This window comes from Perissodus microlepis, chromosome 12, assembly GCF_051167445.1.
Source record: "Perissodus microlepis isolate ML-2025 ecotype Zambia chromosome 12, ASM5116744v1, whole genome shotgun sequence".
NCBI classification, from domain to species: Eukaryota; Metazoa; Chordata; class Actinopteri; order Cichliformes; family Cichlidae; genus Perissodus; species Perissodus microlepis.
Window position 1 is genome coordinate 34,204,617 of NC_140472.1, and position 16,231 is coordinate 34,220,847.

Here is a 16,231-nt window from a genome sequence, read left to right on the forward strand (position 1 = left end):
GATCGCACCCTGGGTCAACACACCTGAATCAAATGAATAGTTCATTACCAGGCCTCTGGAGAACTTCAAGACATGTTGATCAGGTAATTTAGCCATTTAAATCAGCTGTGATGCATCAAGGACATATTTAAAACCTGCAGGACACCGGCCCACGAGGCCTGGAGTTGCCCACCCCTGGCGTAGAATAAAATAATTGCGTTGCATCCTGTTGCTAGGACATCCTTCTACAAAAGATATGAAGATATAAATTCTAGATACTCTTTTAACCTTCCCTGCTCACAGACAGGAGCTTCCAGTCTGTGCTACTGGACCACGGACATGTTTTTATGTTTTCCAGCATCGACTGACCTCTTTTTGGCACTTTAAAGATATTTCACCTTGGGCTGTCTACCTGTCCAGTGGTATCATATCCACCTCTATGAGCTTAGCTGTCAGAATGGATTAGGAGAAGCTGAGCATTTAGAAAGAAAAAAGAAATTTTCCATTGAGCCACGGCTGGAGAGGGTTTAATTCTTTAAGCATGCTTGGTAATACCTTTCAGGCTGATGCACTTCAGCCAGAGAGGCTTATGTCAGAGAACTGACCATTACAGCAAATTATTGAACAGTTAGGTCTAACAGGAAAGACGATGGTGTTTTAAGAGGGCTCGCAATGACTATTCAGAGAATTCAATAACCTCACTTCACTGATAAGTACACACGAACACAACAAACTAGTTGAATCGACAGCACTAAAAATAACAGGAGGTTGTGGCACTGGCATGTGATTAATCATCAGAAAAACCGTGACTAAGCAAAAGGTCTTATATCTATCTCACATGCATGATTATAAACTGATCATACTGATGGTTCTCCTGGTTTCAGTGAATGTGACACGTATGTGAAACAGCTCATTCCACTCATATGAGCACAAATTCAGGGCTCAGTGTGATCCAATGCCAAAGCTACGATACGTAATTACCTTTGTTAGGTTAGACAGAACCAGAGAAAGTTTGGTTTATTGATATAGATGTTTAAGACCTTGAATGTGTATATATACAATCTACACTCCAAAAAACCCTCACTCCATATAATGGGCCATTTTTGACATTGTAAATTAATACATTTTAGCCCTTGATGTCACAAAAAGAGAGTAATAAGTATCTCTCGGTATCTGTGATCTGATTTCCCTCTCACTAATTTCCAATGAAGGAAGCTAAACTAAATACAGGCAACTAACAATCAGAAAACTCTTCATTGCACTCAATCAAAATACTGCTTCTTCAAGTGAAGAGCTTCGTAATGACTCATTCTGCAAATAAATGACTTTGATCAGTTTAACATGATGATAACTGACAGCAAGCTGCTGTGAGAGGAGTCACTGTAGGATTAAGAAATCTGTGCATGTATTTGAAGAATATTCTCAGGTGCGTCACACAAATGAGAAATGGAAACACATTTCAGCTTTAGTGGTTTCTAACCTGTGTTCTCTTTATTTACTTCCTTTTTGGTCAGTAACTTTCTTATAGTTTCACATTAAATGTAAACCAACAAGAAGCAGAAAATTAACTTAGCTCAGCACAAAGACTGGAAGCAAGGGGAACAACTTCAATAAACCGGAGTGTTGAAATGCTGAGAGTGAAAATGATGCAGAGAGGGGCGGAGCACAAAGCGAGCTCAACATAACCAGGCTTCCTTTGTGTTAGCAGACTCATCAAAATCCAATAATGATATTAGCTTCGTTTTCTTGCACGAAGCTTTCAGCTTAAGGCTCCGCGTGTGCTCGTTTGACACGTGATTTAAATAATCGAGTGCCGCCTACTCCAGCCAAGAACAGGTCATAGAGAGATGTGAAGGATAACGATAACATTTCCTACTGAGACACGAGAGAAACATACGATGTTTCTCTCAGAGCATCTTTAGTGCTTATTTTTATTTCTTACAGCTGCACAACAGAGGCCTAAAATTTAAACATGATCTTATTTTTTACATTTTTGCTCAATTTGGTGAAATTCCAGATGTGTAACAAAAACCTGAAGACCAACTGCAAAACTTATTGTTGTTATGTGTTTGTTTGTTTTACCAAAACTTACCAAAAGGTCAGGTTAGTGAAGATAAGCAACTTGTGGTGACCAAGAAATTTATAAAAGGGTAAAAAAGCAGAGTTAGCCAATAGTAATGAACACAAATACAGTGAATAAATACGTATAGTTGTATCATTTCAGGGTTCGTAGTAAGATCTTGCAGTGTCGACAGTTATCTAACAATGTTTTTCAGATTCGCTGTATTGTGAAGGAGCATCACTGTGTGTTGATGATACCGGCAGAGCAACAGCTCACGTGATCCTATCTGCATTTGTTATTTTTGTATCTTTTTTTGTACACTTGATGGTTTTCAGCAGCTCCATAAACACTTAATCATAAAATGTAAATCTGTGGGCAGTTACTCCATGCCCCCCTGAATTAACCTAAACTATGACTTAACAGCGTCATATATGACACATGTGATATGAAAATATAATTCATAGTGAATATTATCAGCTCATCTGCTCATCTCAGAAGGTAAAACATAACCACCTTTGTGCCACTGAAAACTCTGCCTTTAGCCTCGACAAACCTGCCGAGCAAATTTGAAAGATTCCTGCTAATTGTACATTACAAAGAGCCTCACAACTGTAGCAGTGCGAGCGTGCGTGAGGGTTTGTCCTCAAGGAGACAATACATGAGAGTAGTGTGTTTCAGAAAGTGTGCCTCAAAGACAAAAGGAGAACGAAAGCGTGTGTTGTTCTTGTGATGCTGAGCTTTCACTGCTTTCAAAGAAAAGCCCAACATCACACAAACTATTGATTTCCTGAATTTTAAAGCTGAAAGTTTTCTTTGTCTTTTCTTTTAAACGTGTTTGTTTGCGTGTTTCTCTGTGGCTGTGAATTCCTGATTTCTCTGTTTTCTCTCTCATTTCTAGTCTATGCTACAGTCCAGGAAAGCTGGACTCGCCCACACACTGGCCACACGGACCTCCCTGAAAGACGAAGAGCTTGTGAGTGGCCAAGTGCATATGCCATACAGATAAACACACACACACACACACACACACACACACACACACACACAATAAAGGTGTGAGTTACCTACAGGGAGACTTGTCACCTCGATGCCAGCTAATGGGGACTCACGCAGACCTCAACTTATTTTTACAAACAGTCACACACACTTTTTCACACTTTTTTCCCTCCAACTGTTTTCCTGCTGTCATTATCCTGCAGCCATATTGTTAATCTGTTTGTTGGAGATCCAATATACTGTAGGCTCTGGATTTTGCTGAGTCAACTTCAGACAGCTTCATGTTTTAATGGAGGCAGGGGCAGACTTCATGTTTGTTTATTATAGTTCATTTTGCAATTCTTTTCCATGCCTCGCTGTGCCAAGTCATGATGGTGATTACATTATATATCAGAAGAAGCATTAATAATTAAAGTGCATAAAGTAGGTCACTGGATTTGGCAGAAAATGATACAGCAGAGGACAGGAGGAGTTTCAAAGGTTGGGATTTTCTTTTCAGAGTATGATTACACATGAAAAATTAAGAGCCTCTTATTTGGATTAAACGCAGTTTACTAGAGTCCTACAGTATAGAAGACTTGTGCACAAGCATGTGCAGCCCAAGTGCATTGCTAAAAATAGACCATGCAATAAATACCGGCTCGCCTTATAACTGAGTGACTTTAGTTTTAAGGCCATAGGTTGTGTTGGTGGACTGAACCGTATTCATGGTCTCTCACCTTTTTTCCTATAATATATGAACCTTCATGAATTGTGTTGCGGACTCTTTTTATTTTGTTGGATTCCGATTCCAAGTTTATGTTTCTCACCAATTCAGAAAGCCTAAAGGTTCATCCTTTTGGTCATCAACAGCCAAAAAGTACCAGTGGCAAAAACAGTCGCAGACAAATGGAAATCGAAGGTGATAAAATCACAGAAAAGCACAAAGTGAAATCAAAAGGTCAGATCAATAAAAGTGAAAGTATTGATACAAAACAGTCATTTCTATTAGTAACTCCACCACACCAGCATCTCTACCATGATAATTCTAAAGAAAAGAATAAAGAGAGCATTAACAACAATAATGACTCACTTGCCCTCTATACAAAATTCACCAAATCAAACTGGGCTTCTTGTCAAGGTGTCCTCTGGTCTTGTGTAGATTGTTCACCTCCTCCCACACTCCTCCTACAACATCAGAATTTAGTTCGTCAGAGAAAAGTCGTCGAATTTCAATCAAATTAATTGCTGCACATAATCAAAGCTCGCTGTAATTTTAAATGATACTTCCTTAAAATTACGCTGTGGTTAATTTTGACAGCTTTCCTGAATTACTTCTGCAGACCTTACATAAATCAGACTACAGTGAACACAACTAGCTAATATATACTTTTATATAATTATGTATTACTAAGTGCAAATAGTCTTTTGTGCATTTCTGTCACTGACCTCGTCGTCCTCTGTCTTGCCTTGTTTTGCATCCTCGCCTTTTTGCTCCGTCTCTAAGCTGTTGTCTGCTCCCTCCGTTTACTTTCTTTGGAAAATGTTTTAAAAAACCAGTCCTACTCCTCGCTTTTATGCTTCTTTCAGACGCTCTGGCTGTAACTGGCCTTCTCTTTATCGCTTCCTCTATCTCTCTTTTTTCCTCCAACAGAAAAACCACGTATACAAGAAGACCCTGCAGGCTCTCATCTACCCCATCTCCTGCACCACGCCACACAATTTTGAAGTGTGGACCGCCACCACACCCACTTACTGCTACGAGTGCGAGGGTCTGCTGTGGGGCATCGCCCGGCAGGGAATGCGCTGTGCAGAGTGCGGGGTCAAAGTGCATGAGAAATGCCAAGAGCTGCTAAACGCTGACTGCCTGCAAAGTAAGTAAAGTTATTAAACTACCTGACAGCTGAATTGTCATATTTATTATTGCTTCCTGTGAACTCGCTGCATCGCCTTCAGGAGCGGCCGAGAAGAGCTCCAAGACCGGGGCAGAGGACCGGACGCAGCACATCATCATGGCCATGAAAGACCGGATGAAAATCCGCGAGAGAAACAAGCCAGAGATCTTTGAGGAGATCCGTAAAGTGTTCAACGTCTCCAAGATGGTCCACACCCAGAACATGAAGAACATTAAGCAAAGTGTGCTGGATGGCACTTCCAAGTGGTCAGCCAAGATCACCATCAATGGTATTTACTTGTTACTTCTTATTTGAAGTTAAAGACCTAAACAGTTGCCTGTTTTCTCTACAGAGACCATTGAAATGTTTAAGGTAGTTTTAAACTGGAGTCCAAATGCCGCATTTCACTACAAGGCATCTTTAATCTGCCTCCGCTTTTGTCTCACTTTCAGTTATTGAAAGATAAAAACACATTTGCACAAACTCTCCCCAACATTTTCAGACTCCTGTTAGGAGCAAATTTCTTGCAGACATCCAGGAAAAGTAATTCCCAGATTCTTTTCACTCTAGTAAAATGTAAAGGTTCCCTTTTATAATTAACCCTTTAAAGCCGGTCAGAGCAGACACGCTCCATTTTGCGTAACTATTTTTAAATCCCGGTAGCACTGCAATCACGTAAGCTAGCGCAATATTTTTTTCTGCATATGAAACCGGAGGAGTTGTACTTACATCTTTTGCCATCAGCTTGTCCTAGGTCACAGTTTCCTTCCACATATAGCTTTGCAAAAGCTGCATAAAAAGCGCTTGCAGCAACAAAAACATAATATTCCAGAAACAGGCTTTGCCGATCCGATCAGCTGTTCATAACACTTCCTACATCCATCAGCGTGAACTATTGCATGTCCGCCATGACCTGCCCGAAACCGGAAGTGACGTCATTTTGAGGAAATGTAGTTTTTTACCATCGGGGCCTCATGAGCCTATACTGGTGTTTTTAAAAGTTATCTTTGACTTTATGACTTTCTTTGTCGTCTCTGGGATGCTTAGGACTCATATTACACTGCTGGAAATAGTTTATTTTGATGCATATGCTGTTATTTTGTAAATTTGCATTATAATATTTATTTTTGTTTTTCCTGCAGTATATAAAAATTGGTGTATTTCAAAAATAAAACTATGAAGACACTTAAAATAAATTTCCTGTGGTGGGAAACTATTTTGTGCAACTTTTTTGTATTTACAGTTTTGAGGGATAAGCCTCTTAAATTTATCTAACTAGAAATATATGTTAAAAAAACAAAAATGATTTTAAATTTTTTTGTAGTTTATTGCACTTTTTTGCAATTTATGTAATTACTATGCACTTAATACATACATATTATTACAATTTGGGCTATAATGGTTGTGTTGATGTATATCAACTTGAAATGCTCCCAAAAATGGCTCCACAGCATGTAAAAATATAATATAAGCTCTGGCGGACTTGGTTCTATGGTAGGTCTTAAAGGGTTAACACTGACTTCAGCCACATTTAGTTTAGTGTATTTTAGTTAGGCCCCACATTAGTCAAAATAATCTCCCCTTATACGTGGAAAGTATACAGTAGTTACAGCACCAGCAAGACCTCCACAGGCATCAGTGACAAATATGAAACTGGTTTGGATGGTGGGTTGCAAAGTGTCTTGCAGAGGCAGCAGCAGCTTTAGTCAGGCTAATGAGTCTCAGCTAAGGTGTCAGCTGATATGGGCTGGGATCACCTGGGATTGGCTGAGTCCCCAAGGTGTCATTAATGTCCGTTAGTAAATAAATTCTTCTGGTAAATGCAAAAAACACACAGTGCCTTTAAGGAGGCCTAAATATTAGTCAACCAGACCTCAGTGCACAATTTCCGACACTTTCCCAAAGAGTGACTGTGGGTGTTAGAAAGTTGGAAAAGCAAAGCAGTTTTTTTCATGCATATTCAAATCCGATGAGAGTGTTAGGAAAGCTGGCACAGTTGTCGCCGACACCTGTGTAAACCTGCAGCTGTGTAGAAGTGAAGCGGAGTGTCGCTGAGCCGGAGCGCGACAGTTGCTAAAAAATATCCACCCGTATTCATAAAGCATCTTCTTTCCTCACACTGTCTACTGAGCTGTGCTGAAACTTTAACTGTTTATAGGAAGGAGTTACTCATTTGAACGGATTCACATCCCCACCTCTCTTCGCCGCACATCATCAGGACTGCCACTGTTACCAAAGCAACCAGACATATCACACCATATATTGGCAGCAGTGTTTCCATAGCAGCCATCACACCTTGTCTCCCCAATCAGCAGAGATGAGCTCGTTTAAAGATGAGATACAGGGACGGGCGTGGAGCTGCTGCTTTGCTGAATATCATTCATAACCTAATGGCTGTCATTCACCTTTCTGCTGAACGAGGTCTGACAAACATACTCAACCAATTCTTGATATGCAGTAATTGTCACGGCCGGGGCAGCAGTCCTGTGGTGGAATGAACGAGGAGCCAAGATGCAGATGGCAGTGGAGATGCAGGTGGAGATTTATTTACAGTGAAAAACCAGGTGAGGGCAGAACTGAATATAAACCTAAACTGGGAAAACTAACACAAACAGAGGACACGAGGCGAGGAACAGAGAGACACGGGGATATACCAAAATGATGCAGAAGCTTCACAGAGAAGCACAGACGACGCGACGAGGAGCACAGGCAGACACATACTATAAATACACACACCAGGTAACCAGGAAATGGCACACAGGAGGGGACACAGCTGGAACTGAGGGGCATAACGAGACACAGACCTACAAAGTAAAACAGGAAACACACAGACTGTTTTACAACACAAAACTCAGGAACCCGAACAGAGCACAGAGGGAGACACAGGTAGGGATAATAAACACGACAACCAAACCCAAAGAACTAATCGGAATAAACTAGAAAATAATAATAATAATAGACTCAAAGCGCTGGGTCACCGACCCAGGACCATGACAGTAATAGAATCTTTTAAAAAGTACATGTTCAGAAGCTTTGGAAGCATAATCTGTTTGTACAGTAGTCCTCCTATCAGTGTGGCTGCTTGTAAAGAAAAGCTTTTCTCTGTAGTTGTAAATGGGATAAAACCCTTTAAACAAGTGAACTTTTTAAACACGATAAAGAAAACGCTGCATGTGTCTATAAATTGATCAAGCTGTCTAAAACGTCAGTCATGTCATCCATCTGAAATACAACTCGAAGCGCTTTTAACTCGAACCCCTCTGGACTGACAGGAGATGCTTTACAGAGAGCTCTTTGAAGAGTCACTCGATTCCAGTAGGGAATAACCAATTTATATTCAAAATGCTCTTTAGCACAGAGACGTGGCCACTAAATGAACAGACGGCAAATATATGACTGGAACGTTATGGCTCATAACAGCATATTAATCGTACATTCGAACATGCATCTCGTTAATCGACATTTTATTTGGGAAAAAACAGGAAACAAATGTTTAAAGTGAGAAAACGTACCATTTAAAGAAATTGGGTAATTTTGAATTTGATGACATCATGTTTCCCACTGTGTGCAAACATCTGGGAACTGAGGAGACCACCTGCTGGACTAACAGGAGAACAATGTTGTCCCGTTGTTGTCTGATGGAAGATTCCTGCTGCTTCACAGCCCTGGGTCTTCTTTGCTGTAGTTTTAGTTTCGCGATGATGCAAATGTTCAGCACGCAGACTCTTCTACTGTGAAGCCGTGCTGTTGTTGTCTTGCTGAAATACACAAAACCTTCCCTGGAGAGAAGCAGGAGAAAGTCATCTGGCTGGGAGCATATGTTGAGCTAAAACCTCCTGAGCCCACGGAGCGATGCATGTGAATGCAGTTAAAAGGCTTTGCCCGTTATGCAGAGATTTTTCAAGTTTCTCAGACTCTTTCAGGGTTATTAGGCACTAATAATGGGATTTACATCATTCTGAATTTGTTCCACAATTTTTAACATCATTCTTTGCAGTGTGGTGAACGTCTGCCCATCTTTACTTCTGAAAAACTCTGCCTCTCTTTTTATACACAGACAGGTCAATGACCTGTCACCAATTAACCTGATTGTCATTTTTAGCACCATTTACTTTTCCAGACATTTGTTGCTCCATCCCAACTTTTTGGAGACGTGTTGCTGCCCTCAAATTTAAAATGACCCTTTTTGTCTTTTATTCTTAAAATGGTACATTTTCTAAGCTCAAATATTTTATTTGTTTTTTATGTTCTATTATAAATAAAATATGGGTATGCGATTGTCAAAGATTGCATTCTGTTTTGAATTATAATTTACTCAGCATCCCAGCTTTTTTGGTGAATCTGGCATCAACAATGCATTTTCTTCTGCTGAACTGCTGCTCGCGGGATGATTTTAGTTTTTCAGGCCATTCTCTGTAAACTGTAGAGATGGCTGTGCAGGAAAATCCCAGCAGATCAGCAGTTTGTGAAATCCTCAGACCAGCCTGTCCACAACTAACAACCATCCAAGTCCCTTAAATCACCTTTCTTACTCATTCTGATGCTCAGTTTGAACTTCAGCAGCTCATCTTGATTATGTCTGCATGCCTGCATGAATGGAATTGCTGCCATGTGATTGCTCTATTTGAACATTTGCATTAACAAGCACTCTAACAGGTGTACCTAATAAAATGGTTGAGTGTAGATATTCATAAATGGCATAAATGTGTTATTCTTTTTTCTATTTTTAAAATTAAAAACGGATGTGATCACCTGTTTACATTTCATACCCCAATAATCTGTCAATCTGATGTTCGTGCATGCACGAACTGGCTTTTTTCAAATATTAGACACAGAAAACATGTCACACTCTTTAACTACAGTCAGTGTTTGCTGTTAAGCAACAGCTATTTATGGCCTCGGACACACACAGGTCGTGCAATCGGCATCATTTGCTACATTCTGAATGATGAGACTCACCCTGAGCTCACCCTGCATGTCGAATTTCTGTCAATAACCTTCCTCTCGGTCCTAGAAAATGTGCGTGCATGTTGCTTAGTTCATTTGTCCTCAGGCTTCAGCTCTAGTTACAGTCTGCAGCTATGAATAGTTCCCCTCATTAGTATGTGCTGCAGAAATCCCGCTTGCCTTCTCACCTGGATTAAAGTGACAGTGAGGGATGGCAGAAATGAAGTTGTCCCTCCTTGGTACCTGTTGACCTTCCGTTGTTGATAAATGTCTCCAGACACAATTCAGATCATCCATCTATCAAAAAGTTTTGTGCCAGCTGACTGGAGAGAAGCCAAACAGAGCCAGGTGTCACAGAAACGGCTTTTCATTTATTGCTTGGTTGTTTTAGGAGAGTAAGGGACAGATACAGCATACAGAATGCAATGTGCAAAAAGGAGATAAAAAAGATTGCATGCCATGTGCTGCTGACACTACAGGCTTCACTGCGCTCTAGTGCAACAGTGGGACCGCATCATAGCCTCAGGGTTTTTTAAAGCCTACTTTCACCACTTATTGCACAGAACCTCGCGGTTATTTAAGATATTTAGTAAAAAATGTTACCCAACATCTGCCTGTGAGTCACGAGTATTGTGTTACGAGGCTTTGCATAACTGTGTGGGTGATATTGTGTGTTTCGATGTGTATGTGAATGAGAAACAGAAAGATGATGGTAGGGAGTAGGTGTTTGTTGTTCTTATGCAATTTTCATAGTCATTTTCTCTGCTTGTGTGTGTGTGTGTGTGTGTGTCAGTCGTCAGTGCCCAGGGTCTCCAGGCCAAGGACAGGACAGGTTCCAGTGATCCTTATGTGACCATCCAAGTGGGTAAAACCAAGAAGAGAACAAAGACAATCTACGGCAACCTGAACCCAGTCTGGGAGGAAAAGTTCAGCTTGTAAGTGCAAGTTGCTGTTTTCCTCCAGGTTTAAAATGTAGTTGGAGCTGAAAGCTGTGTGCCTCTGTCACGGTGACCCTGCTGTGCAAGAAGATGATTTGTAATCGTTTTCTTGAAGGTCCCGCACATCCATAGGAAACCCACACAGATGATTTCACTTGGTTTGTTAAAGGTCTTTTCAACACTGTGTGGGTTTGCACAGAGTATTCCTCGTGATCATCTTTGCTGTGTTGTTCCTGATCACATCATCTTTTTTAAGTACATGGAGCCCAGTCGAACAGATGTAAAGGTGTGTAGGACTTAGAAATAGCAAAATGCATATACAGCGGTAGTATCAGTATCTGTGGTTCCTTTGGGTCCAATGGGTTGTGGCCTTGGGATCATATCGGAATATGGGAAGATTAATGCCTGGGTTTTCATCAAGTTTTTATATTGTGGTCTAACATTGTTTCCATGAGGGAGACCTGACATGTGAGGTGTGTGATTGTGCCGCAGCAATGGTGGGCGGTACGTTTCAAAGTAACACCCACGTCAATGTCTAGACCAAAGTTTCACAGGAAAATCCAACTTTTAAAGGCAGCAGTCATGTTAAGCACGCCACCTGTCAGTGGGTTGAATGTTCTGTTTGAGAGAATTTTGTATGCCCTCCTTTGGTTTTCATTGACTTTATTATATAATCTGATTAATAAATAAGGAATATTTGAACAGCTGCAGACCAGTGTGCACTAATGCGTCTTATTAGCTTTTATTGTCTGGTGCAACATTGGTAGCCCTGTCACTTTGTATATTTATATTAATTTTAGAGCAGTTAAGAAGTTTAAAACTCTTCTCAGTACAGATAAAACACATAAGAAGAGAGATTTGGAGATTTAAAATATGCACGATGTAAAGTTGCGTCACATGCACTTCAAATTGATTTTAATTATATATTCTGTCTTCTTCAAGCTATATTTCAGCTTTTGGTTAGGACATCTATTTTTTTTTATTTACAAATATAGCCAAGACGAAACCTTTTTTTATTTCTTCAAATTAATGAGTCAGGAGCTGCTGGCTGCAGAGTGATAAAGCATATGGTTCTTAAATCATTTCAAACATATGTTTATTTGCTCTGGGCTTGCATATGCCTCACCTCAGCTGCGTGCTGCCACATGTGTTAAAACAACAGCCCACCCACCTGTTCCCTGTCTGCACAGCGAGTGCCACAACTCATCAGATCGGATCAAGCTGCGGGTTTGGGACGAGGACGATGACATCAAGTCGCGAGTGAAGCAGCGTCTGAAGAGGGAGTCGGACGACTTCCTGGGACAGAGCATCATTGAGGTCCGAACGCTCAGTGGAGAGATGGACGTGTGGTATACCCTGGGTATGTAGTCACTCAGAACTCAGAGGATTATGGGAATAAATGTCTCAGAGTGTTTGTTTGTCATCTAAGACCTAAAGAGTGTCTCAAATTTAACTCTGAGTGATGTTTCACTTCAGAGTAATTGTGTCTGTGTTTTTCTCTACTTACAGAAAAGAGGACAGACAAGTCGGCGGTGTCTGGTGCCATCCGTCTTCAGATCAGCGTGGAGATTGAGGGAGAGGAGAAGGTGGCGCCCTACCACGGGCAGTACATGTGCCTTCATGAGGTAAAGGACATCAAACATGTCGTGGGGACACTGACTGTATTTGTTAAACAGTTTGCTATACTATAGTTTCTATTCAGATGAAGCTATCAAAAAAGAACAGCTTTCACAATTTACCACATAAAAATTGATTCAGTAGGTAAAATAGTATAAAAACAATGAGATGAAATTATAAAAGAGGTGCATGAATAAACGGGATGCTGCAGTCACACTAGAGAGAACAGCGATTGGAGACCACGGCACGAGCACAACGATTATGGTCGTGTGCGATAAGTCTGTTTACAATTGAACGGGGTCAGGTTGACAATTACATGCAGTCTGTGTGTGACAATACAGCAGTCAGCTGTGATAAATCAGTGCTGTGTACACAGAGAAATTAAATCAGATTGAATTAAACAGAAATTCAAATTACCTACTTACATTTAGAGTCCAGCCAGAACCTCACAGGTTTGAAACTGAAGTTTCTCCACAAATAGAGACGCAGTGTAACTGCACAATGGCACGGGCGCTCGGTGACCTTGTTTTTATATGAATACAACCAGAATATAACCAGCTGAGTCACGTCTCCTATTGTAAAGAGGCTCATGGCAGTCAGTCTGTGTGATCTGTTTGCATTTATTGATCAGATGGCAGATTGGATTGTTTGGAAGCAGGTTGCCTCCCACCAGTAACCCAGAGGCTGAGGGAGCTGCACACTCAACCTCTGGCCAATCAGTTGGCCAATCAGAAAAATATCTGTGCAATCACTGATAAACCACTGATGCCATTTTTACTCCATTCTTACTGAAACATAACTACAGAAACAACCAAACAGCTTAGGGCCAGCAACCGAGAAAGACCGATCACCTTCAGATTCCAGGTGAGAGGAGGGCACTGAAGGAAAGACTTTTGATTGTTTTTGGTTATGCGAAAAGTCTTGGAACATTTTTCACACCTCTTTGGGATTTCTGTTTGAAATGGAAATATTCATAAATACTTTTTGAGGATCAGTAGACACACGTCTGAGTCTGTTTGCTAACACAAAACAGATTCCTCAATAAAATAAACAAAGTTGTTTCACGTGGTTAATAATTACAGTTACATTTTTAAATTTAAAATTTTTTTAAATCCTCTCTCTAGAATATGTTTCACTTTACGACGGATGTCGAGGGAGGTGGCGTGGTGAAGATCCCAGCTGCTCAGGGAGACGACGCGTGGAAGGTTTACTTTGATGAAGTGCAACAGGAAATTGTGGATGAGTTTGCGATGCGTTACGGCATTGAGTCCATCTTCCAGGCCATGACGTAAGCTCTGCTTGCACACTTACCGAACACTTGACTACAGTCCATCCAACAGGCTGCGATGTGAGGTAGATGTATCAGGAGGGGCTTTATATTAGTGTGCTCGTTGGTATTATTTGTGGACCTGTGTGTTTCCTGCATGTTAATGTGATGGGAGGCATTAATGTCATGAACTATAAACAACATGCAAATTAGTTTATCTCACCTAATGAGAAAAGATGACCCCTCACCTCAGAGATTTCCCTGCTGTTTGGTTGGATCATTGCAGGCAGGGGCACAGAAGCACTCAGCAAGTATTCATACACACATACTGGTTTAATTGCATTAATAATGTCAGAATTTGGGCTTAAAGGGACGTGTGTTGGTTCTGTGTGCTGGGAAAAGGAGCGCAATCACATAACGCAATCATGTGGGGAAATATTGAGTGAAGTGAAGCTGTAAGCAGAAATGGGCCAGACTCTGTCCCAGCGGAAATGTGGATATGAGCCGTTCAATGACACAGCCAAATGAAAGTGGTGATTGGAATATACAAGAACACTGTAGCCATTATAGAAGTCTCACTAAGAACTCGGTGAACCGAACAGCTCCTTCACCGATGAGGAAATTAATTTATTCACCTGTTTTTAGGACCCTGTCTAACATTTCACACACTCTAAATGGTACGTGTGTGTTTGTTTGTACCAAACAATTTATAATTTTGTGGATAAGTTTAGAAGCAATTTAGAAGCAAAAGTGAACCTCTTAGGGCTCCGCTTCAAACTTCCACACTGGGAAACATCGATGACATCAGGGGCCAGACACTTGTAGCTTCTGAGATGTTTTATTTCAGTAAAAAGAAATTAAATGTCAATTTCCCTAAAAGCTTGTTCACAAACATTATGCTCCACTTAACACATAAAAAGTCATCATGTTAGTCAACTGAAAAAATGCTTTCTGATTACGTTTTACGTGAAGGTTGCCGCACAGTTACCTTACAACTGGCTATTTAATTAAATGTAATATATTATTTTTCCTTGCACATAGTCTGTCACAGACAACTCAGTGTAGTGTCTGCTTTCTGTGTGAGGAAGTTTGTTTTTATCATGTAGTTTCTCTGCTCTTTACAGCCTCAGCTTCTCAGAAAAAGCTACCACTCGCAAATACTCATATTCTTTTTGCAGCATCTTCCACTGAATGAGCTATTTCCTCTGCGACAGTGAAACCTGGTTTCATCACTTTGAGATTTGGCTCAAAGACTGTTTTTTGCTGTAGCTGCATGCATCTTTTCAGTTCAGTGGCTTTCTGAAACCTCTCCACCCCCTCGTATGACTCCACATCTTTTGTGGATTCAAAATGACAACACAAAGAATATGAGATCATCTTGTGACGCGTGGATACAGGGGCCAGTCTTTAGAGTGAATAAAGGAGTTCCCATTCTCCAGCCTCCGTTAAAACCGGCTGCCTTCAGCATCAGCTTTCCTGTTTTGTGTCATTCTGTGTTTGCTACATTGTTGCTAAGATATTTAGACCACAGCCAAAACCAAGTGGACCAAAACTGATTCAAATGTAGCTATGGGGACAGAAAAATGGTTGCACATTTCAGATTTTATTCTACACCCAGGGTATGTTTGCACCCAACTCAAATCCATTTGGTCCATCCATATCCAGTTTCCTTTAGCTTATTTTGGGGTCTTCAGAGGGAAATACTGTTTAACTCCCCCCCCCCCAAATGTTAAATCATCATTGGCAATATTAATTTCGGGTCCACACAAGAAGTTTCCTTCTTTCTTCATCTTCATTGACTTAATTTTTTGATCATTTCCCGTCCGTCTCTCTTTGTGTCTTTTGTTTTTCACCTTCTCATTATGTTTCGCTATTTCCTTCCTGCCTTCCTGCGTCCACTTCAATTACTCTCTCCCTTTTCTCCGTAATTTATATCCTCCTCCTCCTTCCACTGATTCCCCCTCTGGCCTCTTTATGTCTCATTCTCGACCTTCTTACCCTCTGTCCTCACCTGTCTTATCCTAATTGCTTACCCACCTTCCTTCCCGCCTCTCCATAACCACTTCTGCCTTTTTTTTAACCTGCTAACTGCATTTATATCCTCAACCTTCCTTTCTCCCCACATTTCTTCTCCTCCTCAGCCAATTCTCTTGCCTGTCCTCTAAGTACATGCTGTCAGGGGTGCCGGCAGTGATGAGCACCCTGCTGGCCAACATCAATGCCTTCTACGCCCACCCCACCGCCTCCACCAATGTCTCTGCTCCAGCCAGATTTGCAGCCTCCAACTTCGGGGTAAGTGAACACCCATCACAATAAAATATAAATGTAAAGTTTATCATCCAGTGAGAACATTTTGGGACGTGGTAAAACTGCAGTAATTCTCATGCTAAACTAAAAAAGACTAAAGAAATAGTTTATTAACATGATGTATTAACTGTCAAGAGCTTCAATGAGAGGCAAGCTGATTAAACACACACACTATGACTCAGAATAAAGGCTTAGAGTGAATGAAGCTGAAGGCTGAGATGAGACGTTTGTAATTCTAAGTGTC

General features: G+C 40.8%; 1 protein-coding gene across 2 annotated transcripts in view; it reads left to right on the forward strand.

Annotated features, from left to right (window-relative positions):
• LOC146376742 (protein unc-13 homolog B-like) overlaps positions 1-16,231 on the forward strand; it is a 183,200-nt gene that overhangs the window by 115,472 nt on the left and 51,497 nt on the right. Inside the window, exons 1-8 of one of the 2 annotated variants that reach the window (XM_084945721.1) lie at positions 2,795-3,014; positions 4,671-4,890; positions 4,973-5,200; positions 10,652-10,793; positions 11,987-12,156; positions 12,306-12,421; positions 13,538-13,701; positions 15,822-15,972. In XM_084945721.1, coding sequence (XP_084801847.1) covers positions 2,943-3,014; positions 4,671-4,890; positions 4,973-5,200; positions 10,652-10,793; positions 11,987-12,156; positions 12,306-12,421; positions 13,538-13,701; positions 15,822-15,972 — 1,263 coding nt within the window. In that variant the 5' untranslated portion in view covers positions 2,795-2,942. Of the gene's footprint in view, positions 3,015-4,670; positions 4,891-4,972; positions 5,201-10,651; positions 10,794-11,986; positions 12,157-12,305; positions 12,422-13,537; positions 13,702-15,821; positions 15,973-16,231 lie in introns of those variants that run through there. The other variant, XM_084945720.1, reaches the window with a different exon arrangement.